The 27,815-nt window shown below is 46.4% G+C and overlaps 1 protein-coding gene across 3 annotated transcripts; it reads left to right on the forward strand.

The window, feature by feature from the left end:
* The first annotated feature begins 5,126 nt into the window (after positions 1-5,126).
* CMBL (carboxymethylenebutenolidase homolog) lies at positions 5,127-27,383 on the forward strand. Of its 3 annotated transcripts, none has more exons than XM_004274492.4 (6): positions 5,127-5,267; positions 17,329-17,562; positions 19,607-19,714; positions 22,690-22,832; positions 25,348-25,439; positions 26,601-27,383. In XM_004274492.4, the coding sequence occupies exons 2-6, from the start codon at positions 17,348-17,350 to the stop codon at positions 26,778-26,780; spliced, it is 738 nt and encodes a 245-aa protein (XP_004274540.1). In that variant the 5' UTR covers positions 5,127-5,267; positions 17,329-17,347; the 3' UTR covers positions 26,781-27,383. The 3 variants fall into 3 exon arrangements, with proteins under 3 accessions (XP_004274540.1, XP_033292484.1, XP_033292483.1); XM_033436593.2 differs by lacking the exon at positions 5,127-5,267 and adding an exon at positions 5,349-5,369; XM_033436592.2 differs by lacking the exon at positions 5,127-5,267 and adding an exon at positions 17,027-17,219.
* The last annotated feature ends 432 nt before the right edge of the window (positions 27,384-27,815 follow it).

The following is a 27,815-nucleotide window of genomic DNA, read 5'->3' on the forward strand; positions in this document are numbered from 1 at the left end:
TGTCTTGGCCCACTGGGGCTGCTGTAACAAAACACCACAGGCTGGGTAATTTATAAACAACACACATTTATTCCTCACAGTTCTGGAGGCTGGAATTCTGAGACCAGGGTGCCAGCATGGCTGGGTTCTGGTGCGGGCCCTCCTCCAGGCTGCCGACTTCTTGTGACCTCACATGTGAGGTACACCTTTAATCTCACAAGCATTCGGGCCACAGCAGTGAGGCACACGTTTACTCTCCTTAGAGGGCCTTTTGTCTGACAAAAGGACTATGGGGTATGGCTTTATATCTTTCTGAAATCTTTTAAAAATTATTTACAGGCACAGCCTAGGGTCTATCTCTGGACCACAGGTTTTCTGGCAGGGCCCTGAATTTGGACTTTTGCTTGGAAGCCATTCCTTGATTCTAGCATAATTTGTCATCTGGCCCGGCTGAAAACCTTCCAGTCCCAGCTCCTTTCTGCTTAACGACCCTTCCTTTCATTTCTCTCTCTCCTCTGGCATCTTACTATAAGCAACTAGCGGAAAGCAGGCAGCACTGAACACGTTTTGGCTCCAAATCTCCTTGACTAGATCACGAGTTCATCGGGTGCATTTTCCTCTGTCCACGTGACTGTAGGCAACAGCATCACCAGGATCCCTTCCTCCAGTTTCTGACACTTTCCTGCAAGCTCTGACCTGAATCTTTAACGACCTGGACTCTTTAATTCACAGCTTCTTCAAGGTGCTCCAGGCATTTACCGATGCTCTCAACAAAGCCCACCGCCTGGTGCCAAAGCCACTCCCACATTTTGTGTTTCTGTCACAGTACCCCGCCTGCAAAGGTATCCAAATGTATTCTATCTGTACTACCAATTTAGCCCCCAATTTAGCAGGTTAAAGCAGTAGAAATTATTATCTTGCACAGTTTCTGAGGGTCAGGAATCTGGGACTGGCTTAGCCGGTGGTTCTGACGCAGGGTCTCTCAGGAGGCTCCCATCTAGATGTGGTGGGGTTTGCAGTCATCTGACACTTGACTGGGGCTTGGGGATCTGTGTCCATGAGGCTTTCTTTGCCACATGGGCCTCTCCATGGGGCTACTAGCGACATGGCAGCTGACTTCGCCCAGAGCAAGTGATGAGAGGGAGAGGGAGAGAGAGAAGGCAAGATGCAGCCATGTGTCTTTTGTAACTTAATTCCAGACGAGACAGGCCATCACTACTTCCGCATTCTACTGGACCAACCCTGTACAATGTGGGAGGAGACTGTAGGAGGGTGTGAAATCCCAGAGGCGAAATGTCATGTTGTCCATAACCTATATATTTCAGCAAAAAAAAAAAAAAAAAGAAATGAAGTAAACTGCAAAAATAGTCACAATAATTATATCTAAATCAGGGGAATATGGGACTTTACTGAGCTTTTCTTTCTATTTTTCTGCATATTTGTACAGTTTCATAGTAAAAAGTGAAAAAAAGCTAACTTAGGCTTTCTGTCTGGGGGTGACAAGATGGCTTAATGGCTCAAGAATCATCTAGAAACCAGCTTTCTTTTCTACCCAGCCTTCCGACCTGCCTTCAGCAGCAATGCCTGCCCTGCACCCAGGACTCAGTGCTTTCCCAGCTGGCTACCTGCAGCTGCCTTCAAGGGGTGGGGCTGAGTCAGCAACACCGCCCCAGAAATGGGAACAGATGAACTGCAATACACTCTCCCCCAGGTATTCCTGGGAGATGTTCTCAAACACACCAGCACTTCTGATTTTGTTCCAAAATTTCTTCAGAGGAGCAGTTCCATGGAATACTTTTCCTGACCTTGCCTTCAAGGTCAGTGTTCATACAGGGCTTTAGCAGAGTCTGCGGTCTTGTTTAACTTTGCCCGGTTTGTTAATTCAGCTTGGGTTCACTCAGTTCCTGGAATTTAGTCCCTTATTTCATAATAATAAATAAAATAACTTTGGAGGGATAACCAGCTGTGACTGCTGAGTCACAGCTCTTTATTAAGGAACTCTGTGAAATCCCAGTGTTCACTTATGCTAAGAGTTTCTATAAGAATAGAGCTTTAAAAAAATTTTTTTTTAGAGTTAAATATTAACTTGTGATGAATTTTCCAGAGGAGTTTGGAACTAAAACTGGTGAAGGTGAAAAAAATGCCATTTGGGGTGTTGCAAGCAGTTTGTACGTTTTAAGATAGAAGCAAGAATTTATGTTTAGGGCCCACCCTCCGTTGGTTCTGGGTGGTAACACTTTGGTGGCTTCTTTGACTTATTCAGATATTTAAAAATTACCTACACATTATTTTGGAGAAATCCCAAGGCAGTGAAGTAATTCAGTTGCAGATGTTTCAAACTGGCACGTGAAAGGTTCTGTTTAATGCTAAACCAGTGTATCTCTAGCAGGATAACACCTTTGCCTTGGGGAGGACTGGAAGGGTACCCAGCCATGGTGCGATGGTTTGTCGATGTGCCCACTGGGCTAAGCTGATCTATGTTTCCCAGGATTCCCTTTTCTTGTATGTTTCTAGTTTGATGGACCTATAAGATTTATTTTATCCTGAGAGTTGCACCTGCCTTCCTCCAGCCAGGCTTTCCTTGCTGAACCTATAACATAAAATCATGGAAGGTTGACACTGACATGGCCTATACAGATTCTCTAGTTCAATTGGGTCCTAAAGTTGGTCCATCGTAAGAGTCATTTGGGGAGTTTTTTTTTTTTTTTTGCGGTATGTACTGCTGTGGCCTCTCCCATTGCAGAGCACAGGCTCCGGATGCGCAGGCTCAGCGGCCATGGCTCACGGGCCCAGCCGCTCCGCGGCATGTGGGATCTTCCTGGACCGGGGCACGAACCCGCATCCCCTGAATCGGCAGGCAGACTCTCAACCACTGCGCCACCAGGGAAGCCCCTGGGGAGTTTTTTTGAAATACGGTTTCCCCAGTGCCACCCTGTAAGATTCTGGTTCAGTAGGTCTGAGCTCAGGACATCTGAATTTTACAAGTTCCCTAGATGGTTTTGATGGTCAGCCAAGTGGGTTTGCTGTCACTGTGATTCTCAAAGTATATGGTCCTTGGACCAGGGACACCAGCATCATCACCCACAATCTTGGACCCACAAATTCCTGAGGTTCCCCCTGGACCTCCTGAATCAGAGGCTCTGTTTGCGGTCCAGCACTCTGTGGTTTAATAAACCCTCCAGGGGATTCTGATGCGTGCTAAAGTTTGAGAACCAAATCTAGTCTAATCCCTCATTTCATAGTGAAGGAAAACGAGTCTAAGGAGAAGGGACACGTCTTTGGTTTAATGCAAGGAGATGGACACAGGAGGCATCCTCTCCTTGCACTCAGGTGTTTCGAGCAGAGAACACTCACAGCCTGCCTTGAGAAACCTCAGGTTACTACACTTGTGAAAGCAAGGTTTTCATCAACTAGAAGATGTTACATGATCCAGTGACCCAGTTTGTAGTACAAAATGCCAAAGGAATCATTTTTTTTTAGGAGTGCAGGTTAAGGAAAATCAAGAGCTGTAGCACTTAAGCAAGCTTCATGAAGAAGAATTCTGAAAGCTGGAAAGGATTTGCATAAATGGAAAGAGAGAGGGCGGCCCTCTCCCCAAATTGGGGAGACCACAGGGAGGAAGAGGCAGGACAACGGAGATTCCAGCCAGGTTCAGGGGGAAGGTGAACGTTAAGACAAAGAGGAGACTGTGAGAGGGGTCTGGGAGATAGTTTTGGGGAAATAGGTGGGAAAACAGTAAATATAAATTGTTTTTGAATGTTGTAGCAGAGGTGTACTTTATAATATAGCGCTGTCTCGTAATACTGGAATCCACTGCACAACTTTGCCAACTGAGACTGATTTGGAGGCAACTTTTTAAAAAATTACTTTTAAGTACGTGCATAAGTTTAACGCTGAGTTGGCAAATTTTGGCAAGGCATAGAGTTGCGAATATGAAATCCCTCATGTTAATAAGTGTTAATTAATGTCAGGAATAATGCTTGGAGAGCTAAATTTAGCAAATAGAGAAAAATGATGTGTAATCAGTCACATCTGGTCTTTCCATGTAACTGGTACTTCCAAGATGCTGGAAGATGCTTAGAAACAGTCTAATAGAAACAATTTTGTGTTTCGATGGAAACCTATGCTTGCCTAGAGGTCACCATCCAGGCTATCTGATTCTTGTCTTCCAATGTCTGGTCGCTGTTTCACAATTCTGTAAGTTGTAGGTAGATGACAGACAAGCAAATTGACCTCGTTCCCCATCCTGTGGAAAAAAAGCCAGTTTGCCTCTGTCTGCATTTTCCTTTCACCATTCCTTTACTCCATATGTGTGCACTTTTTAAAAACTTTCTTCTGAACTAGTTTTAACATCTGCCTCGTTTTCTTATTAATTAATGAGTACTGTAAAGTTTTCAACACAGGTCATTTTTATATCTGTGTAAGCATCATGATTTTGCCTTTTTCTGAAAACTGCCCTTTAACAATCAGATTAAGTCTCACAAACCTTACCCCTCGAGGCTTTTTATACTACTGATTTGCCATCCCTCTGCAGAAAAGATCCCTTAAGAAAAAGTCACCCTCAATCAGAATTCACACCTTTTCCAACTGGAAGCGTCTTAACTAGTAAGGCTCTATCTCACGGGTCATGAGATTTTTGGTGAAATTCTTGTGGCGTCAAGAAGCTGCTGCTACTTTTCCCCCTGTCACTTATTTTCCTAATCAACATTTCTTCCGGTTTTCTTTCTTAACCCTTCTCTGTAGCCAATTGAATTGGTTATCACAATGTTAGGTGACCAGACAAAATATGGAGTGGCGGCGGAGGGAGGGAGGTCAAGTATGAATATGTAGTCATCTACTGTTTAAAATAGCCTAATTTTGATTTACAGTAAAGAAGTCACAGGTCTCAGGAGACAGGCGCACATGTAAATTTCATAGGCGGACTGTCTTCCTCCTCCCGGTCTCCCTCCCCCCCTCGTCGTCTCCCTTCCCCTCTCCTCCCCCCTCCCTCTCTCCCTCCCCTCCCTCCGTCTCCCTCCTCCCCTCCTTCCCTCTTCCTCCCGACCTCCCCTCCCTGCCCCTCCCTCCGGCTCCAGCCTTCCCCGGAGGCCGGGAATCCAGGACAGCCACTGGTCCACCGGGATCCCACCGCCCTCCGTCACCGCGTCCACTTCCGTCCCCGAAGGAGGCGCCTCCCCCTCGGCTTGCGCCTGACCGTCTCCCCTGTGTCCCGCGGGGCTGCGGCGTTGCCCGCTCCGGTCCGGCGTCCTCCGCGCGTAAGGACAGCGTCCTTCAGGCAGTTGGACGAGGTACGTGCGCTTCGCTAGCCCAGGATCGCGCTGCAGGTCCGCTCCGCTCTAACTTGCGCATGCGTTTGCTTGAGGCAAAGGAGGTCTTTGCCAGGTGCACAGGTAATGAACCTATTAAAGTCCATTTTCAACACCAGCTTTTATCAAAGCAGTACATTGTCACTGCAGAAAAGCAACCCCGCCCTCCCACTTTGGTATATTTTCCTGTATTGTTTAGCCATACATTTTGAATAGACAGTTGAAATCATACTGTATATAAACTTGTATTCCTTTTTTTCCATTTAACACTATGTCTTGATCCTTTCCTCCGTGCCATTAAATACTCTTTGTAACCGTTTTCCTACAGTTGAACATTTTGGTCGTATAGTTCTTACTACTGATATAAAAGTATGGGGGGAAAATGAGCGTATCTGCGTCCAGCTCATTCTCCACATTTTGCAGCCTTTATTAAGGATGGGTGTTAAGAGAGGAGGGTCTTGGGCTTCCCTGGTGGCGCAGTGGTTGAGAGTCCGCCTGCCGATGCAGGGGACGCGGGTTCGTGCCCCGGTCCGGGAAGATCCCACATGCTGCGGAGCGGCTGGGCCCGTGAGCCATGGCCGCTGAGCCTGCGCGTCTGGAGCCTGTGCTCCGCAACGGGAGAGGCCACAACAGTGAGAGGCCCGCGTACCGCAAAAAAAAAGAAAAAAAAAAAGAGAGGAGGGTCTGGTCTAGGCGTGTAGCGTCCTGTATGCTGGGTCCGTGTTGCCAGGAGAGACTGTACCGTTCGCACTCGGCCATGCGGGTCAGGAGGTGAAGCGGTGGCCTGTCCCAGGCCTTGCTGACGCTGGGCACTGCGATTTAGGGCTACTTGCTGATGGACATGCCACCTGTTGTTTTCAAAGCCCATTTAAAGTAAGGTGGTCAGAAGTGAGCTCTGTGGGTATCTGGGGGAATGCCATCCAGGCCTCACAACAGTCCAAGAAAAGGCCAGAGGCAGCCACATGATTGACAGTTCACAGGCCAATCTAGCTTCATCCCATCTAGGTTTCTAATTAACGCTGTCAAGACCGTGTACCCTTTGGAAAACACAACCATGATTATTGAAAAATAAAAATAATTGGAGGAGTTGATGTTCACAGAACCATCTAAGGATAAGGAGGGCCCTGCCTTCCCTGCTGCAAGATGGAAGATCAATTGCCATGCAAGTTACAGTGTTTACCCGTAAAGGAAACCCCCAGCCTTCCCCTGCAGCCACCTTAGAGGTCCTGTAGTTGTTTTCGATGCCCTTTCAGGTGTTTCCATTTCTAAATCTCTGAGGCTGCCAGCATTTTATTCCTAGACTTCTTTGCTTGTTGCATTCCCATCAACACCAATCCCCTTCACTTACCAAAATCTGCTTCCCTATTTCTTTTGGAGATCTTCATTGCTTTGGGAAGTGTGACTTCTGAGTTATTTAAATCCTGGGGGATATGAAAGCAGGAAACCACACTAGCTCAACCATACTTGACCACCCATTTCTCGCCTTCTGCCCTCCAGTGAGAAAAGGGGAATGTTCAATTATACAGTTAAAAGATAAGTTTCAGCAAAAGGCAAAATCATGACTAATACAGATAGAAAAATGAACATGTGTTAAAGATTCTATTTTATTCATTAAAGAGGGAACCAGGCAGATCCTATAACTGGTTCAGAAAAAGAAGTCAAGAAGCACAAATTTGTTTGGAGTAAAAGAATGCCTCCGGATGGTACATTTTAGGAAAGGGGGGAGGACACAGCAGCCCCTTGGAATTTGCAGGTCAAACACGCACCAGTGATCCCCGTAGGTTTTGACTTACAATTTTGTGGAGGCATTTGCTGTGTGAAGGAGGACTGGAGGGTGTCAAAGAAAATATCATTCATTCGTGACACTTGTTAAAAAACGGTAAGGCAGACCTTATTCAGGACCATCGTGATAGGGGTTAGGTACCACTCCAGGGGGATCTTGCAGTAGGAGAGAGACATTGGGCTCAACTCTGAATATAAGGAAAAGTGGGAGTTTCTAGCCAAGGGGCAGAGTAGGGGGTCAGTGGATGGAAATAAAGGGATTCCAGCTAAGCTGACCCAACAGGATTCTTGCAGAAGACAAGCCAGGGTGATCGGACATCACCTGGGGGATGATGGAGGATGAGGGAGCGAATCAGATAGGAGGCTGGAGGATTCTGCTAAACCAACTTAGCAGGATTCTTACTAAAACTGGACAAAGCCCAAAAGCCAGGGCCTAGTTGAGAAGAGAGTTCAGAGGATCCTGACTAGAGTTCGGTCAAGGAGAGAATCTTTGTCAAGGGGCCAGAAAAGTCAGTCTGTAGGGGACGGGTCTCGTAGTCCTTCACAATTATGTGGGATCTTGCATGGGTGTTATGGGGGAAACATGTACTTTAGTGCTGCATCCTGGGTGGCACTGACAGAGAATGTGCCCATCAGGGTCTCCCCTGCTGGAGCATGTCCTGGCCATCCCTCGTGTCATAAAGAGAACTCTGACTTCTGGAGGCGTTACTGGTGGAAACCACAGATCTGATCTCAGGGTGGCTGGAGTGTGTTGCCAAGTCCACCTGACATGATACAGAAAAGCGCTTCTTGGTACATTTTATGAGGACCCCACCATACATGTCAGACCCACAGTCCCATCCCCTTACAGGAGGAAACCTTATCCCTCACTGTGACCTTATAATGTCATAGAAGAAACTCTGTGTTTCAATGGAAAAGTACCCATCGACTATAGCCCACCCTTCCGGGCTGTCTGATTCTAGCCCTGTTCATTGTATTTGAGCTGTTTTGCAGCTCTGTGAAAGTTGGGGGTAACTGATAGGTTTGTAAATTCTGTCCTGTCTGGTGGAGAATTAATTGGCTTCCTCCCCTACTGTGGAAAAATTGGTTTTGTCTCCATTTACAGTTCATCTCAACATCCCTGTACTCCATATAAATTAGTGCCCTTTTCTTTTCTCCTTAGGACCAGTGGTAACATCTGCCTTATTTCCTCCTATCACATGAGTAAAATACAATCCTTAATGTGAATTCATTTTGGTAACTGTATAGGAGTCGAGTTTTACTTTTTTTCTGAAAATTGTGTTTTAACAAATGTGTCATTTGGGAGGGAAAAGAGCCCAAATCTTGAAATATATATACAGAAGGTTTACGTATAGTACAATCAGTAGAGTGTCAAGGGTATGTTTCCCAAGGCTCTTGCCCACAGAGAGACTGTCTACCCTGCCCACTGTGGCCTTGGCCTGGGACACACTGGCTGGGCTTGGCTGCTGTGCCCCGTGAAGTGTCTGGCAGGAGTCCAGCCTTCATGTGTGGCACATCCAGGCCTTTCCAGCCAGCACCCCTTTCTGTGGGAGAAAGGCCTTTCAGGATCAGTTCAGAGAGTGGCTGTCTTAGCTGTAAACATTCCTTTTGGAAAGTGGATAGCAATCGAAGGTAAGTAAAAAGATTCAGATTCAAGGCTGCTTATTTTCTGTGGTCTCGCATCCTCATAGGACAGCCAGGTAAGAAATCAGCCTGAGGAATAAGTTCTCAACAAGTAATGTGCAGTGGGACATAAAGTTTACTGCTATTGATACTGGATTGTTCTGACTTCTCTTATAATAGTTCCATAATGTAGTTTATGGAAACAAAGCTATGAAAAATGCCGTCAAAGTTTTCTTTGGTCAAATGACTAGCTCTTAATTTCTCTTTCCTTAAAATTTAGCCATTTCTAGTTATGAGCATTTAGAACATTCTGGAAAGTACAGGATATAATGTAATAGCCACCTATAGTCACATGACACAGATTTATTTAAAAAAAAAGATATTAACATTTTGTCCTGGGCTTCCCTGGTGGCGCAGTGGTTAAGAATCTGCCTGCCAATGCAGGGGACATGGGTTCGAGCCCTGGTCCGGGAAGATCCCACATGCCGCGGAGCAACTAAGCCCGTGCGCTACAACTACTGAGCCTGTGCTCTAGAGTCCATGAGCCACAACTGCTGAGCCTATGAGCCACAACTACTGAGCCTGCGTGCCACAACTACTGAAGCCCGTGCGCCTAGAGCCCGTGCTCTGCAACAAGAGAAGCCACCGCAATGAGAAGCCCGTGCACTGCAACGAAGAGCAGCCCCTTCTCGCCGCAGCTAGAGAAAACTGGCACGCAGCAACAAAGACCCAGCACAGCCAAAAATAAATAAAATTAATTAATTAAAAAATATGTATTATTCAGGGGTTTTAGTATTAACTTAGCATCAAAAAACCATTGTCTCTCTCTCTTTTTTTTGTAACATCTTTATTGGAGTATAATTGCTTTACATTGTTGTGTTAGTTTCTGCTGTATAACAAAGTGAATCAGCTATACATATACTTATATCCCCATACCTCCTCCCTCTTGTGTCTCCCTCCCACCCTCCCTATCCCACCCCTCTAGATGGTCACAAAGCACCGAGCTGATCTCCCTGTGCTATGCGGCTGCTTCCCACTAGCTAGCTATTTTACGTTTGGTAGTGTATATATGTCCATGCAACTCTCTCACTTTGTCCTAGCTTACCCTTCCCCCTCCCTGTGTCCTCAAGTCCATTCTCTATGTCTTTATTCCTGTCCTGCTGCTAGGTTCTTCAGAACCACTTTTTTTTTTTTTTTTTTTTTTTAGATTCCATGTATATGTGTTAGCATACGGTATTTGTTTTTCTCTTTCCGACTTACTTCACTCTGTATGACAGACTCTAGGTCCATCCACCTCACTACAAATAACTCAATCTCATTTCTTTCATTGTCTCTCTATATAGCATTATATTTTTGAGATTTACTGTATTGATAAATATCTATGGAATTTGCTCATTGAACTGCTATGTAATGTTCTTTTTAGGAGTGTATTAGCTGTAACACATTCCCGCAAACTGGGTGACTTAAGACAGCAGAAATTTATTCTCTCACTGTCTGGAGGCCAGAAATCCGAAATGAAGATGTTGGCAGGGCCGTGCTCTTCCTGAAACCTGTAGAGGAGAGTTTTTCCCTGTCTGTCTCCCGGCTTCTGGTGGTTGCTGGCAATTCGTGGTGTTCCTTGGTTTGTAGAATCATCCCCTCCAGACTCTGCCTGTGTCTTCCAAGGCTGTCTCTCCATGTGTGTCTGTGTCTGTATCCAGATTTCTCTCTCTTCTTCTAAGGACACCAGCCATTAATTAGATTAGCACCTACCTTCACCAGGATGGCCTTGTCTTAACCTGATTCCTCTGCAAAGTCCCTATTTCCAAATAAGGTTACATTCACAGGTTCTGTGGGTTAGGACTTGAACAGTATCTTTTTTGGGGGACGCAGTTCAACCCACGACAATGAATAAATGGCAACGTATCTCATTCTCCTGATGGTCGTTATATTGCTTGCAATTGTTGCCACATTTTGGTGGCAAGAACAGCCTTGCATACCCACTGCATGTGTCTGTGTGTACACACACACACACACACACACACACACACACACACACACACGAGAGTGTGAAATTCTCTAGGGAATACACCAGTGGGGGGATTTCTGGGTTGCAGGGTGTGTTCCTCATTGCCTTTGCTGAACTGCTTCCCAGAGTGTGTATCAGTTTACACTCCCTCCCGTTTCCCTGCTTGGGCACCATCTCTTGGTGTTAATAGACTTATTGCCAATCTGCAAGAGGTAAAATGGTGTCTTGTTGTTGTTCTTGTTATAATTTCCTTAAATACCAGTGAGGTTGAGTATCTCTTCACATGTTTACGGGCCATTCAGGTGTATCCTTTTGTAAATTGCCTCATATCTTTGGAGCATTTTCTATTGGGGCTGTCTTTGTTTTGTTAATTTCTAAGAATTCTTCATATATTTTATCTGGATACTATGGCCTCTGCTTTGAAAATAATTTCTTCTTTTAGTCTGTATCTTGTTTTCTCACTTTTTTACGGAGACTTTTATCTTACAGTGTTTAAAATTTAATAAAAGTTTGAAAGCTTTTTGTTGTGGGAAATCTCAAGCATGTATGAAAGTCGAGAGGGGCTTCCCTGGTGGCACAGTTGTTGAGAATCCACCTGCCAACACAGGGGACACGGGTTCCATCCCTGATCCGGGAAGATCCCACATGCCGCGGAGCAGCTAAGCCCGTGTGCCACAACTACTGAGCCTGTGCTATAGAGCCCGTGAGCCACAACTACTGAGCCTGTGTGCTGCAACTACTGAAGCCCGTGCGCCTAGAGCCCATGCTCCACAGCAAGAGAAGCCACCACAGTAAGAAGCCATGCACCGCAACGAAGAGTAGCCCCTTCTCGCCGCAACTGGAGAAAGCCTGCGTGCAACAATGAAGACCCAACACAGCCAAAAATAAATAAATAAAATAAACAAATTTAAAAAGAAAAAGAAAGTTGAGAGACTAGTACAATGGACGCTCCTGAACCACCCAATTCCAGTACTGTCAGTACTTAGACACTCTCCCACAATCTCCACAGCCTACTGGGAAAGTCCCAGTACACACATCAGCATGTAGCTATAAAAGATAAGGACTCGTTAAAAAAAACCCATCACTGTTATAACATTATTCCTCCTTCCCTTCCCCCCCCCATTAAAATGATTCTCAATATCATCAAATATCCAGTCAGTTCAGTTTTCCCCCATTTTCTTATAAGTGTTTTTTACAGTTAGCTACTGCTATGGACTGAATTGTATCCCCCACATTTACATGTTGAAGATGGTATTGGGAGGCGGGGCCTTTGGGAGGCAATTAGGTTTAGATGAGGTCATGCGTGCGGGGCCCCCATAATGGGATTCGCACCTTTGAAGGAGGCTGACAGGATCTCTGTGTGTGGTAGGCAGTGACTCACAGGGCTTTGTTTTCTCACCTGGGTTGCTTGGTGTCCATCCCACCTCCTGAGGAGTCACAGAGCCTTCCTGCCCCTGTCATGACCCGGCAGAGCCCCGTCTGTTCTGCCGGCCTCTCCCTGCCTGCGCCCTGCAGCTGGACCTGGCTGGGGGACACGGCCTCGCTGACCCTGCCTATGTTCCGGGCCCTCATTTTCCACTTCTATTCTCCCCTCCAATCTCCTCCTTCTACCCTGATCTGTTGACTCTGCTTCTTAGTTCTCTGAGCAAACAGAGGCAGGTGGGAGCATCCACAACCTCCCTCCTGGCAGCACCCACCCACCTGTGTCTGTGTCCTCACCCTCTGCCTTCTCTCCCAGGGCTGTGGGAGGACCTGCCCAGTGCCTCCTCTGCTGTGCTGGCCTCACCCCTCTCTCCAGAGACCACTGGTTCCCTCTCCGTGGTGTATTCTCATCCACAAGCCAATATGCTGACATTTCTTCCATGAAGAAAAAGAAAAAAAAAAAAAGACTTGTTTCCACATCTTCCCTCCATCTTTTGCTCACTCTCTTTTTTAGGACTGGTGACAGTCTAGAGAGAGCTTTCTGTATTTCCTGTCTCCCTGTCTCTCTTCTGTCTCAGCCCCCGGCAGTCCCGCCCTCCCCGCTCCTGCAAACCTGTTCTGGACGCCCTCAGCCTGACTTCCACCGTGCAGAGCCTGGTGGGCAACCCTGTCTGCACCCTCGGGTCTTCCTGCAGAATGTTGCATGGTCTACACCCTCCCTTTCTTTCTTTCTTTTTTATAAAAATTAATTCTTTTTGGTGCATACACGTTTTTTCATTTTTAAGTATAGTGGATTTACAATGTTGTGTTAGTGTCAGGTGTACAGCAAAGTGATTCCGTTATGCTTACACTCTCCCGTTCTTTTTTTTTTTTTTTGCTGTACGCGGGCCTCTCAGTGTTGTGGCCTCTCCCGTTGTGGAGCACAGGCTCTGGACGCACAGGCTCAGCGGCCATGGCTCACAGGCCCAGCCGCTCCGCAGCATGTGGGATCTTCCCGGACCGGGGCACGAACCCGCGTCCCCTGCATCGGCAGGCGGACTCTCAACCACTGTGCCACCAGGGAAGCCCCACTCTCCTGTTCTTGAAGCCCTTCCCTGGCTTGGCTCCTGGACACCACACTTGGGGTTTCCTCTCTCACTGGCCCGTCCTTCTCAGACACAGTCACTAGTCCCTTTTTACCTCCCCAAAGGAAGTCTTAAGTACTGAAGGACCCCAGGGCTCCATCTTCTGCATTCTTCTTTATTGTTATTCCCTGAATGATGTGATTCACTCTCAAGGTTGTAAATACTGTGTTCAGCTGATTCTCATTATTCACAGAAGTTGTGTTCGGTAAAGTTGCCGTGAACGCTGAACTAGCTGCTAGTGGACCACAGGGAAATGTAGTCGGTTCCTACGAGCCTCTGGTCACGTTTCCATCAACTCGTCAATATTTAACCTTGTTCTGTTTGTGTTTCTGTATGAAGAAACACAATATATATTTACTACATATTGTTGATTCATTAACATTGACTCATGGCCAACAGCAGTGTGACTCACACCTGAACAAAGCTTGTCTAACACGTATTTAAGGCACATCACAGCCTTCTTGCACGTCGATCACTAGACGGCACTTTAGCGCTGCCCATGAAATCACCAACAAAAAGCACAAAGTTACCAAACGTGTGGCACTAAATAGACCATGAGAAGGACACTTGTTTACAGCGTGAGAGCTGAAACAGGAAGACAGAGCACAGCCTCGTTCGACCTTGACTGGGAACGTGCATCTCAGTGACTCAGATTTTTTGTGGCTCTACACAGATTTGTGGGTGATGCAAAAAACCCGGCAAGAATTGATTTTGGAGTTACGAATAAATTTAGCAAGGAGGCAAATTCATGAATACAGAATCTGCAGATAATGAGGTTCCACCGTGTATGCCGATCGCTCTGAAATGCATGTCCTCAGCTTGGACCCCTGCCCTGAACTTGGGCGTTGTTATCCAGCTGGCCGCTGGACAGGAATGTGAATGTCTCATAGACATTTCAAACTGCTTATGCCACAGCCTGAAGTCCTGGTCTCCTCAAACCTGCTCTTTCGGCACTCTCCCCTTTCATTTAGACATTCCATCCTTTTCCAGTTGCTCAAGCAAAAGACCTAGTCACCACGGACTCCTTTCTGTTAAATATCCTACGCATGCCATCTGTCAGCAGAACCAATTGGCTGCACCTGAAAAATCTATCCAGACCCTGACCTTTCTCGCTCTTTTCACCATTACTGTTCTCGTGGCAAGAATTTGGCTTTTTCGGTGTGAGATGGAAGCTGCTGGAGGATTCTGGGCAAAGCAGTGTTTCCCACCACGCTCTCTCCCTGATATTTCTGTTCCAACTACACTGTTCCTTGTTGTTCCTCAAAAACCAGAAGAAAATGAACACTTGTGATCCCCTAGATTCAACAGTTGTTTGCAATTTGCCATAATTGCTTTATGTTTCTGTATGTATGTCTGTGCATGTGTTTTATAATGATTTGAGGGTAAATTGCAGATGCTGATACTTCATCCCCAACTTGAGCACACATATTTAAAAAATAAGAACATTCTCCTACATAGCTTCTATTACCACACCGTAGAAAATTAATATTAATTCGTAATATCCACTGTCATCCATATTCACTTCCTCACTTGTTCCCCGAGTGTCTCTTATAGCGGTTCTTAACCTGGAACCAGGATGTGGTCAAGATTCACATGGTGCATTTGATTTCATTTCTCTTTAATCTCTTTTAATCTCGAGCTGTCTCATCACCTTTTTTTTCTTTTATATTTTTGAAGTTAGGAATTTTTTCCTCTCATTCTGCATATTTGTCAGTTTTTTCTGTTTCTAAATTTATTAGCGTAAAGTTGTTCATACTAATTTTTTGGTGATTTTTTTAAAGGGAAAAATCTGTACTTACGTCACCTTTTTCATTCCACATATTGTTATGCTGTTGTTGTTATGTGTTCTTTATCATTCTTTCCTTTTTATTGATCGGGTTTGCTGGGGATATACCTATTTTATAACTTCGAAAATCAGATTTTAATCACTTTCTGTTTCTCCATTGTTTATGTTCATCTCATTATTTTCTCCTTTTGGGTTTATTCTAATTTTTCCCCTCACTTCTTGAATTGAATGCTTAACTTATCTCCAGTCTTCCCTTTTGTCTAATACATGCAATTGAAGAGGATCAAAGGATACGCTCCTCAAATATGGTACTTTGGCGTATTGATTATTTTGAGCTGAAGGCAATTAGGAAACAGCAGATGCAAAAAGAGTTTTTCTCCCTCCCCCTTTCTGCCTAAAATTAGGGCATAAATTCCCTCTCCCCCATGAGGGGAGCAACTCTCATCACCAGATTCCCCATATATTTCCCAGTCATGCCTCCACAATTTCTCACCCTTTGTTAAAATGCTGTATAAACCATGTGTCTAACTGCTTCTTGGGTTTTCACTTGTTTTCTGCAAAACCACTGTGTGCTAAAAATTAAAAATATTAATAACGTGTATGCTTTTTCTCCTGTTAATCTGACTTTTGTCGGTTAAATTCTCAGGCCCTCAGTTGCTGAACCTAAGAGGGTAGGGGAAAGTGTTTTTCTCTCTGACTGCAATCTAGGGTATCAATATTTCTCTAAGTACCAGTGTATTGCTTCAACTTTTCACTACAGAGTGTTTTCATTGTAATTCGGTTCTAAACCTTTTGGACGTTTATTATCATTTCTTCATTGTGCTAATATAACACGTTTTATATAAAATTTTTGTTGACTTGTGGGTTAATATGTGGGCAGTTTGGTAGCTGTTCACATCTGCTTGAAAAGACTGTATATTCTCTAATTGCTAATGAAGAGATCTCTATCTTTGGGTTCAGGCTTCCTAGTTTTTCCTTTCCAAGGAAACCTCTTTGAATTAAAAACAAAAATTTAATTAGAGAATCTGTCTCAAACAGTGAATTTAATATATTTACATTTGTTTGGATTTATTTCAGCCCACATTATTTTTTACTTTATGGTTGATAGGTTTACTGTTCTTTTTCTTCTCCTTTCCTGCTGTTTGTTTGGTCAAGTGTGTTTGGGTCTCTTCCTCATTTCTACCCCCATCCCCACCATCAGTCTTCCTGACGAGTGTTTATTTGGAGCACTTCCTCCTGTGAAGCTATTTGTAGTAAGCACCTCTTCAGTGGGAAGCATTTTTCGGCCTGGATTGTGCAAGTCTTGCATTTGTTTCTGCCAGGTGCCCAGGGATTTCCCTGCCCGGGGTCCACTGTTCTGTCAATTTCTCAGCCTAGGTATTCCTACTTCAAAAGGATGGTGCACATTTGGGGGACTGGTTTTTGTGTTGTTGTTGCTGAAGACTTTACATTCATTTATTTTCCAGTTTTATTTTATTATTTTATTTTTTATGGTTGCTTTTTTCCTTTCCTGGGCTTCCTTACCATATTCCTAGGCTTGGTTGGCAGAGTTTTTCTTTTTTCTTTTGTTGTTTGTTTTGAATTTTGTCTGCTAAATATGAACCTTTGAGGGCTCAGACCTTGTGTGGGAAAGTCTCAGTTACAAATCCCTGTCTCAAGGGGTCCCAAGGCCTCACTGGACACAGAGTCCTAAGCACTGGTTAGGTGAGGGCCTGTCTCTGGGTCTGGCCCTGTCCCCAGCACCCTGGCTCCTTCACATCTGCTCCTGCCACCCTGACCCTGACCTCCAGTTTCCTCTCTCACCCGGGGAGGGGGTTATTAGCTTCCTTTTCCCTCTGAGCTCCACCATTTTAACTTTTATTTGTTAGTTGCATTCACTCTGGTATTTCTGTTTGTAATGGGAATGGATTCTTTTTTTTTTGCGGTACGCGGGCCTCTCACTGTTGTGGCCTCTCCCGTTGCGGGGCACAGGCTCACGGACGCGCAGGCTCAGCGGCCATGGCTCACGGGCCCAGCCGCTCCGCGGCATGTGGGATCTTCCCGGACCGGGGCACGAACCCGTGTCCCCTGCATCGGCAGGCGGACTCTCAACCACTGTGCCACCAGGGAAGCCTGGGAATGGATTCTTCTTAGCTTAATCTTATCACCCAGAACCAGAAGTTATCATTGATTTCTTGCATGAATACACTGTAAGTATAGTTAAAATTAATTTTTTCCTGTACTCTTGATTTTAGTTTTCTCATTGTTTATAATCTTGGGATGTGCCCCACTCAGTGTAATGCATGTGTCTCTCTGTAGCCTGACTTAAACATCTCCAATGGCTAACGAAGCTCACCCTTGTCCTTGTGACATTGGCCATAGAATAGAGTACGGAGGGTTGGGGCGTGAAGTTCAAGTTGAGCACATCAAGGCTTATCTCACCGCATCCCCCGTGGACGCTGGCAAAGCTGTGATTGTCATTCAAGATATATTCGGCTGGCAATTGCCCAATACCAGGTATATGGCCGACATGATTGCAGGAAATGGATACACGTACGTATAAAATTCTTCTTCTTTTTTTTTTTTGCTTAAATTTATATAAATTTCTGTATTTTGTTCCCTTCAAAGGAAATGAAACCAAAAAACCCTGAGTATATTCTGATGTACATGATGTATTTTCTTATCTCACTGGGGTGCAGGTAAATGGAGACTGTCACATACGACAGCCAGTGTCCAGTGGAAGCCAACTGCTCCCAACCCAATGTCTGGGCTTCAGGTCCTCCTAGGATGGCTAGCCCTGTAGACTTGTTGGACGCTGGGAGAGTCATTTCCCGATGTGAGGCCCTGCGCAGACACCGGTACAGGACACCTAGGGCAGAACTCGCCAGCTCTGAAATGGATCCATTACTTGGCCCTTGAAGCATCTCCGCCTGGGGTCAGCTTTCACGCACAGGGCACACGTAGTTATCCTGGTCTGAACACGAACTGTCATGGCCTGATGTGAGTTAGACTGGCTTCCAGAACTGGCAGAGTGAGACCTCAGCTCCCAAAGGCTGTCTCTGTCACATTGTGTGACCATGGCCACCTTTGGTGACTGCTGTCACCTGCTTGCCCCGCACCGCTGTGCTGTTGGTAGCAGCTTCAGTAAAGCACGGAGGAGAGAGAGGAGGGGCCATCCCTGCCAGCCCAGCTTCACTCAGCGAGCCCCGAGTGTGGTGCACCCCAATTCCCTTTGTTTTCTTATTTCTTAAAAAGAGGAGCTGAAAACCAAAGCGTGCACCCATCTCGTTTTCCTACAAAGAGAAACCCATTGAAGGGAAGCACCCCCGCTGCCGTGTGATGCAATTTCCCGCTGACTGGAAAGAGGACGCCCACTTGATTTTCCCCTTTTTCGTGCCCTCACGTTTCTTCTTGTGGATGAGGCAACTTAGCTTTCCAAGGGCAATACCAGTAATGAAAACAATAGCCAGCCCTGATTGCTTTCTGGCTCCGCCAGACCGGGGCCCTAGGGCGTTCCCTGGGTAATTGCCCGTCATCCCTCCAACAACCCGGACAAGGCGGGGCTGTCACTGTTCCCATTTTGATGGTTAGGAAACCGGGGCATGAAGGCGGAGGTCTCAGTTGCCCCAGGTCACCCGCTGCATCGAGGAGATTGGATGGGACGGTGGCTTCCGTTGTCTTGGGTGGGTCCATTAGCTGGAGACGGAACATAAAAATGAGTAAAGATGCCTGTGACTTACAAAGCCTGTCACCCTTATCTAAGTATTTTGCCTTCAGAATAATCCTCTGAGGGTGCACAGCTCTGTTAGATCAAGAAAAAGAGGCTAAAAGTCATTAAGTGACTTGTTAAGGTTTCAGGGCAGAACGGGGCAGTACAGGGACCTGAACTTAGATTCTTCTGACCCAGATTTCAGTGCTCCTCCCACCCCTGCAGGAGAGGTTGTGTTCCTCCATCCATGGCCGTGACCTTTACTTCCGGAACCGGCTCTCTGGCGGGGGCCGCGTTGCCCCACCCCGGGGTTGGTGCGGAAGGAAGGTTGACATGGACCCCGCAAGCTGGCGTGTCTGCTCCGCGGCCCCTTTTAGAGCCTGCATGAGACCAAACCTTCGGGGCAGGACATTGTGCCCTGTTGGCATCCTGGGCGGAGGTTGGGAAATTGCTTGGTCATGGTGACTGGGCCGCTCACCAGGTGTGCCCTCTGGCCTGAGGCTAATGCGAAAGGCCAGCTGAGAGGTGCGACTCCTCAGGGGCAGGAGGGGAGCCTGTGTCCGCCCGCCCAGGCCCTCGCCGCCTGGGAACCCTTGTCCTGGGCGTCACAGCTAGCGGGGAGTGTGCACGACCGAGGCCTCGGCATTTCAGACGGGCTGGGCTCTCAGCCCGCTGCCAGAGGCCCTGCACCTTCGGTTGTGAAATCTGAGATGCTCTGGCCTGGAGCCAGTTGGCCTCTTTGCTGCGATCACAGCTGGCCCTTGTGACCACTACCTTTCTTCTCCTGTGGTCCAGAACCGCCAACGTGACAAGTTCTTAATGAACAGAAGCAAATATGGAGTCCCAACAGTTCTGAAACTAAGCAGGATGCATGTCCCTATTTTACAGAACCATTGTTCCAGACTTCTTTGTAGGACAGGAGCCATGGCACCCCTCAGGGGACTGGTCCACCTTCCCGGAGTGGTTGAAGACAAGAGATGCCAGAAGGATCGATAAGTAAGTCCCAAGTACGTTACCAGCCAGCGTGGCTGTCTTGGTGGCGCCCCAGGGCCCCGGGGGGAAAAGGCAGGAGGGAGAGGAGGGTCTGGCTTCCTCGGTCACCCACCCACCTGCCCGCCCTCCCGCCGTGTACGACCTCAGAGGCCACAGCTCGCAGAGTCCTTCCTGAGGCGTAAAGGAAACCGATTTCGTTTAGCACAGTCTTTGCAGCGGAGGGTTGGTTAGAAACCAACAAGTACCCTGCTGGCCAGTAAGTTCACTTGCTTTCCTCTCTGGGAAATGCTTTGTGGCACTGATGCTGAGAGAGCTTCCTTGAAGTACCTGGGGGTCCCATTTTCCTTGACAGTTGGGCTATAGGGGTCCGTAGATCAACACTCCCTCCTTCCCCTCTGGTTGCAGAACCAGTTGAAACAACAGGCAGAGAAGAGAGATCAGAGAACACGTCAGCCCCACTTCCACTCCGCTGATTGGAAACTGAGGCCCCAAGTGCCATCCCCTCCCCCCCAAAACCGCCACCCTCCCACCCCCTGCCTCGGGGAAACTGGGTCTTTAGACCAGACCCACCAGACCAGGACTGTGGTCTTGCCAGGGTCCAGGGAACTGTGGAAAGAAAAGGGGGGGATCCCCCAGGATTGCAGCCTTTTATTAAATTGGCTCCAGTCAGTCCAGAAGCAAGGACCAGAGGGCTCAGCTGCCACTCAGATCCCCTCTTCTTGGTCTGGAGGAATAAGGATGGAGCGGGGAAAGAGGCAGGGATGTTCTCTAGTGCCAAGCTCCTCCTGAACAGGAAGACCTGAGCCCAGGGCAAAGGGGTCCCCCAGCCCTAGCCCCCGACTCACCGTGACCAGGCATCCTCCTGAACGCTGTCCTCTCCCATATCACAGCACAGCACAGCACAGCTTCTCTTTCTGCCCTGCTTCCTCCCTTGCCTTCCCCAGGGTGGACTCTGAGATCACTGGGGACCCAACTTCCCACACCTTTATCCATTTCCAGGCCTCCCTCCCAGGGACTCAGACTGCAAGCCCAGGAAAAACAAAATGAAGCAAGAAGTTATGAGTAAAATACAAGTAGAAACACAAGAGACCCCGAGAGCCTGTGATGTGAATATGAAATTCAGCTTTGCGTGGAGGGGAATAGTTAGGACATTTTGAGGAAAAGCCTTGTGGGGCTGCCTTCTATCTGTGAGCGCAAATCAGGGTGATCCTTTCTGGAGGGCATTAGAGCACCCAGAGGTACCTCTCCACAGGGGATAAGGAGAGCCACACATTTTAAATCAAAATGAGACATAAAATGGAGACACTAACTTGGAAATTAGACTAAAGTCCTTGTGTCTAGTCAAATATCTTTTGTTTGAAAGAAAACCCATCTTGAATGGTTACTGCTTAAGGAGTCATGGAATTTATTGGCTTATAGTACTGAAAAGAGGTAATTTCTGGCTTCAAGCAGAGGTTGGTCTATAGCTCAGAAGGTATCCCCAGGATTCGACCTCCCAACATCCTGCAGCACCCTTGTCTGATGCCGGCTCCATTGTCAGGCAGCATTTGCCTCTGGGTGGCAAGATGGCTGCAGCAGCCCTAGCCTCCCATTGGCTCCTTTCCCAGCAAACCAGCAAAATTCTCGTTTTGTCCTGATGGTTATGACTGGGTCACAAGTCCATCCTTGAACCAATCGTTGTGGCTGGAGATTGCTATGCTGCGATTGGCCAGGCCAGAGCCACATACTCCCCTCCTGGAACTGACCCTCCCAAAGTATATGGACCAAGCATGGGGAAGGGAGTTTCATCCAAAGCTAAGTTCTGGTGTTCCCAGGAAAGTGGGGAATATACTCGGCAACAAAAGGAAGATAGGTTCACTTGAGTCAGTGAAAGAACGTTTATAGAAATGCCCTCTTCCTTCTTGTCCCCTCCAGTTAAGGCAGTTATTCTTAAGATCAAAGCATTCGAGAAAAACTGAAAAACAAAATGACAAAAACTATTCCTTATTCCATTATATTTTGCAGAATTACTTAATTACAGCTCTTCTAACATTATGAAAATAACTACTTGCACACAGAATGGTATGATACATATGTTTAAATGTGTTCAAAGATATCTTACGATTAAAAGAAAAAGAACGTGCAATAGAATTGCTTTCTCCTTTTTTTTTTTTCTTAATTGCAAACAGACAGCGTTTCTTCCTTATCAGATCCAGCAGAACTTTCCGGGCCGGCCTTGCAGCACTACCTCTATTTTGGCATTGTGCTTCTAGTTGCAGAAGCTGTATGAGTTCCAGACAACCAATTTGCAAACGAACCATTTGCAAGGCCAGAGCCACTGTTCCCCGTCCCCTCGGGCTTGCCTCTTCCTCGTGGCTTTCCAAATACTACTGTGCTCTTTGGGCATGGGAGGAAACAGGCGATGCAGAGTTAGGGTGTCGGGCAGGGGGATGGAATGTGCTGAGTCAGACAGAGGTGGGGAGCTGCCTCCTGATTGAGGCTGCGCCCTGTTGAGAGAGAGGAGATGAAGGAGCTCCCTGGGGCTGGATCTTGGGATCAAGCCCTAGAGCCACGCTGTGGCCTTGGGCCTTGATCTCTCCTGAGGCTGTGGAAGGCTGTTGCTCAAGATGGTCTGATTTGTGCCACCCTGTCAGGTGGTTGGGAGAGGCTGGGCTTGGCAGGGAGACTTGCTGGGGAGAGATGTCACTTGTTACTCGTCACCCAGGCAGGAGGTGGTGAGGACGGAGCTCTGAAAGTAGGGATCTCAGAACCTCAAGGAACAGCTGCTGAGAAAGCCCTGTTACCACTAGTGCTTGCTGCCCAGTGTACTTTCAAGGGGCCACAAAATACCTCGTTTGTTTTTTTTGGCTGTGCCAGAAGCTTGCTGAGTCTTAGCTCCCCCACCAGGGATTGAACCCGGGCTCCGGCAGTGAAAGTGTGGAGTCCTAACCACTGGACCACCAGGGGATTCCCCTTGAATAACTTTTCTTTCATTCTAGAGAAGTTGACGCGGTCTTGAAGTATCTGAAACAACGTTGTCATGCCAAGAAAATTGGAGTCGTGGGATTCTGCTGGGGTGGAGTTGCTGTGCATCACATGATGATGAAATACCCAGAATTCAGGGCAGGGGTGTCCATCTACGGTAAACCTGCCTTGTGCATTTTTACACAATGAAAACTGGAGGAGGGATTGAGTGACAAAGGCCACGAACCTCTTCCCAAACTGAGGGTCCTGGGGTAACACAAACCCCAGTGGAGCAGAGATGGCCTATCTTAAGGAATTGGTTTTAAAAATCTGAAGCTAGAGGCGGAAGTATGTAATATCTAACCAGAGGGAACCTGGGTCCTGACAGTGTGCCTTTGGGGAAATCCCCTAATCCGAGGTCTCAATTTCTTAACCTAGGATGAAGGGGATAACTTTCTTTCTGTGATAATGGTTAATATCAAGCAATATTTTTATGAGCAATAGCTGTGAAAAGATTTTTCCAAGATATGACTAATTCTCAACTACTCACGCATGCATGCAGTCCTGCACACACACACACACACACACACACACTATATATACACACGCATATATGTGTATATATATGAAAACAGGGAAAGGGAAAACTGACTCTAAAATGTTAATAGCAACATAAACATTTCATGCAAACAAACCAAATGTATCACACCAATGACATAAGAACATTATATCTGTGTATAGAAATGGTTACTAAGTGAGGATATGGAAACATCCGACCTTGGCTTTCTTTCATGATAGTATATCCAACAGTTATACTAATGATTCTTATTTGGCTTAATGGTTCCTCACTGCGGTATTTTCACTTACTTTTAGCATTAAAAAAAAGCCCTTTACCTGTTTACTTACTCAAAGGCAGCAGCAAGCTGCCGGTTGCCGCTGTGCACAATGGGGCTGGCAGCCCTCGCGGCGCCTTTGTGTGAATTAGCACAAGGCGCTCCGGAGTGGACTGCTCGCCGGCGCCCCCTCGTGGCCGCCTCTGCGCAGTGCGCGACGGCGGAGCCGGGCGGGACTTGGAGCCCAGGGGCCTCAAAGCGCTGTGCAGCCGCCTAACGTGGCCTTCACAGAATAGGGTGGAAAGCGTGGCCCTCTTGCCCGTGGCTCCCTGCATTCTAGAGAGGAGTTACAGCTAAGGGGAGGCTCTCCGGCTTACTTGGCTTTGCTATACTGCCAACAGGAAATGGAAAACAATTTTTTTTCCTCCATACTGACTGGGATTCTCTGTGACCACCCTTGAGTCAGGCTCCGCTGTGAGTCCTCTATCTGAGTAGGTCCCGACCTTGGGCTCTCTCCTTGGCCCACTGGGTCAGTTTAGCGAGAACTCCCCATCCTTGATATGTGATCAAATTCCTCCTGTTCCCCCCCCCATGCCTTGTCACCTGGCCTGCCTTCAGCAAAGGCTTTGTCAAATACTGTCTGGCCAGAATCCCCGTAGCCCGATGATTCCTTAGTCATTTTCCATCCACCGGCCCCCATCCTGCTCCGTGGTGGAAAATCCCACTTGTCCTTGCATTTGGGGTTGAGTCTGGTGTCCCTCCCTCACTGCAAACCCTTGTTGCCGTGGTCTCCTCGAATAAAATCTTCCTTACCGTCTTTGACAAGTGCCAGAATAATCTTTTCTTTTTTTAAATAAATTTATTTATTTTATTTATTTAGCTTTGGCTGTGTTGCATCTTCGTTGCTGAGCGCGGGCTTTCTCTAGTTGCGGCGAGCGGGGGCTACTCTTCCTTGCGGTGCGCAGGCTTCTCTTTGCGGTGGCTTCTCTTGCTGCGCAGCACGGCCTCTAGGCCCACTGGCTTCAGTAGTTGTGGCTTGTGGGCTCTAGAGCACAGGCTCAGTAGCTGTGGCGCACGGGCTTCGCTGCTCCGCAGCATGTGGGATCTTCCCGTACCAGGGAGCGAACCCGTGTCCCCTGCATTGGCAGGTGGACTCCCAACCACTGCGCCACCAGGGAAGCCCAGAATGATCTTTTCTTTAGAACTCCTCTCATCTCAGAATGACAGTGGAGTTTGAAACTTTTACTTATTTTCCTATAGGAGTGGGCACACTCAAAGTTGTCTGAATCCCCAAAGTCCAACATGCTTTTGACTAAATGATCTCTAAAATTCTGAAGGCACTTTAGAAGGATGAAAACTAATTATTATGAATGACCTGCTGGGACCCGCTGCCGTGCCCAGGGACTTCACACATGTGGTCTCCTCTGAGCACAAATACCCCATCAAACCCTGATGTCAGAACCTTGGGGCTTGAGTAAACTGTGAGAAACTTCCAGAACAGCGGTGGTCAGATGGTCCAGATTTGAAAGTTATCACCTCTTGGTAAATGAAGACACGTCCCAAGAGGGAGCATTTTTCAGGCTGCTGCGTATCTTTACCTGCCAAGCAGCCGGCCAGGTCTACAGCCGTCATTTAATGGCCTGATTCCTGGTGAGTGAGGTAGAGAGAAGGGACCTCAGACTCAGTAACCTCTTTGAGCCCAGTTTTATAGAACAGGCCACTTTTGTGGAATTGCTAAAAAGAAGAGACACAAAACCCCCAAAGCATATGTTTTCTTTTGAAAAATCTAACTCACATCGTATTCTGTGGCACATGTACGGGAGTCATACCGTGTGTCCCTGTCCCGCCCCCATTCTCCAGGCATCATCAAAGACTCTGAAGACGTGTACAAATTAAAGAACCCCACGTTGTTCATTTTTGCTGAAAACGATGCTGTGATTCCTCTAGAGCAGGTAAGTTGGCATCTTAACTCTTCTCGTCTCTGTGTTTAATAGCAGGACTTGACATTTTGGGGAAAACATCCCGAAGGATTCATTTGTTGCTCCAAATACGTTTCAACATTAAAGTTTTAAAGGTGTGTTTTATCGGGGACTTTGAGGGGGTCTGTAACCCCTTAAGTGCTCCTGCCATGGCTGGATGGCTGGTTACTTCCCTGCCCGTGCCCCTTCCGCGTGGAACCCATGAGTTATCATAAGATCTCTGTCCTTAAAGACACAGCTCTGTTTGTTTTTTTTAATTAAAAAATTTTTTTATTGAAGTATAGTTGATTTACCATGTCATGTTAGTTTCAGGTGTACGCCACAGTGATTCGGTTATACATAAAAAATATATATATATACATATATATATGTATATGTATATATTTTTTCAGATTCTTTTCCCTTATAGGTTATTACAAAATATGGAGTATAGTTCCCTGTGCTATACAGTAGGTCCTTGCTGGTTACCTATTTTATATATAGTAGTGAAGACACAGCTATGTTAAATCCAGTATGTTGATAAGGAAAAGGCAGATGGAAACTGTGGTTCAAAAGCAGTTGTTTAGAAATTACTGTTGTTATTCATAACTGATACATTTTATTGATATGTTTTAAACAACTTACACCTGAATCTATGAATTACATATTGAATACATTGAATATGGTATATGCAAATAGACTGAAGTATATATTGAATAATATATAAATATATTAATACAATTTCAAATAATTGATATATCTTTAAAAAAAGTATTTTATTTTTATTTATTTGGTTGCACCGGGTCTTAGTTGCGGCACGTGGGCTCTTTAATTGCAGCACACATGTGAGATCTAGTTCCCTGACCAGGGATCGAACCCGGGCCCCCTGCATTGGGAGTGCGGAGTCTTAACCACTGCACCACCAGGGAAGTCCCCTGATGTATCATTTTTATATCGCTCTGAATTCTCTCCTTTGCCAGAGGTGCGGACTGTGCCGATTTTAAAATTAAAAGTGAAAAATTCATGATAGCTATGGAACTTAATTTAAAGCACAGATGTTAAAGCTCTTTGATAAGCATTCAGGGAAGATTTGGAGAATGGAAAATATTGCTAGAGGGTTAAAGTCCTATCGTCATGAACTCTTTTGCCAACCAGGTCTCTCTGCTGACTCAGAAGTTGAAAGAAAACTGCGAAGTGGAATATCAAATTAAAACGTTTTCTGGGCAAACGCACGGCTTCGTGCATCGCAAGAGAGAAGATTGTTCGCCTGAAGACAAGCCCTATATCGATGAGGCAAGAAGGAGCTTGCTCGAGTGGCTGAACAAGTACGTGTAGCCAAGGCCAAGGGCAAACTTTCTCAAAATAGCTCGCATCCAGAAATTTGCTTTGATAATGCTTAGATCATTTGATTTCATTTTCACTTTACAGAAGATGAATCAAGGAATCCTGAAATTCATCTGAAACACAAATTCAGTAGGAAAAGTTAATGTATGAAATACTTTAACCTTTAACATGTGCATAAAGAAAAATTTTAACAACAGGTCGGGACCTGAAGAATTTGGATGGTAGAGTAACGTGCTAACTTTAGGAAAAACCTAGAGCTATCCAGGGACCAGCTCACAGATCAGGCATGGCCTTCCGGCCTTGAATTGAGCACATCCTCTAAAACGAATGCTATGGCAAAACCGTGAAGAGCCTGAAATGTAAACTCAGGTAAAGCCCACCTTACTTGGACTTTTCTCTCTGTCTTAATACAGATGAATTTGTCATGTTCATATATTGCACTATGAGAAATTTTGAGATTAAAATAAGGTTTTAATGACTGACCTAATCATATCAAGCTAAAGACTTAATTTCTGAGTTTTTGAATCTGTGGCTTTTTCTAAAAGCTAATAAAAAACGATGGATGAGCGTTGCCATCCAGCTCCCTGCTAGGCAGTGGTGTTTCAGACAGTGACGTTTTCGGGTCCCTGGGGCTGGGGTGGCATCACAAATCTCTCCTGTGTTCAACCAGAAGGGTGGTGTCAAGGGTAAAGTTTCAGTTTTTACATTTAAATTAGTTAAAATCACATCAAATCGAAGGCCCAGCTCCTCAGTAGCCCTCCCAAGTCAAGCCTTCCATAACCATGGGTGGCGGGTGGGAACCGCATGGGGCGTGCGTGTCTGCAACGGTCAAGCCACTTCACATACTGTAGCTGCATCCTGCTGATGCTGTTAACCCCATCATCCCCCACGTGACAGCCCAGCGGTCGTCCTTCTCAGTCCCGGCCCAGAGGATCTCTCTACCTGGCCAAGTGCTCACGACTAGAGCACGTAGCCATCCTTCCCGCTGGCCTGCAGGCTCTGCAGATGCTGAAGGGCTACCTTGTT

This window comes from Orcinus orca, chromosome 3 (assembly GCF_937001465.1).
Source record: "Orcinus orca chromosome 3, mOrcOrc1.1, whole genome shotgun sequence".
Classification (NCBI taxonomy): domain Eukaryota; kingdom Metazoa; phylum Chordata; class Mammalia; order Artiodactyla; family Delphinidae; genus Orcinus; species Orcinus orca.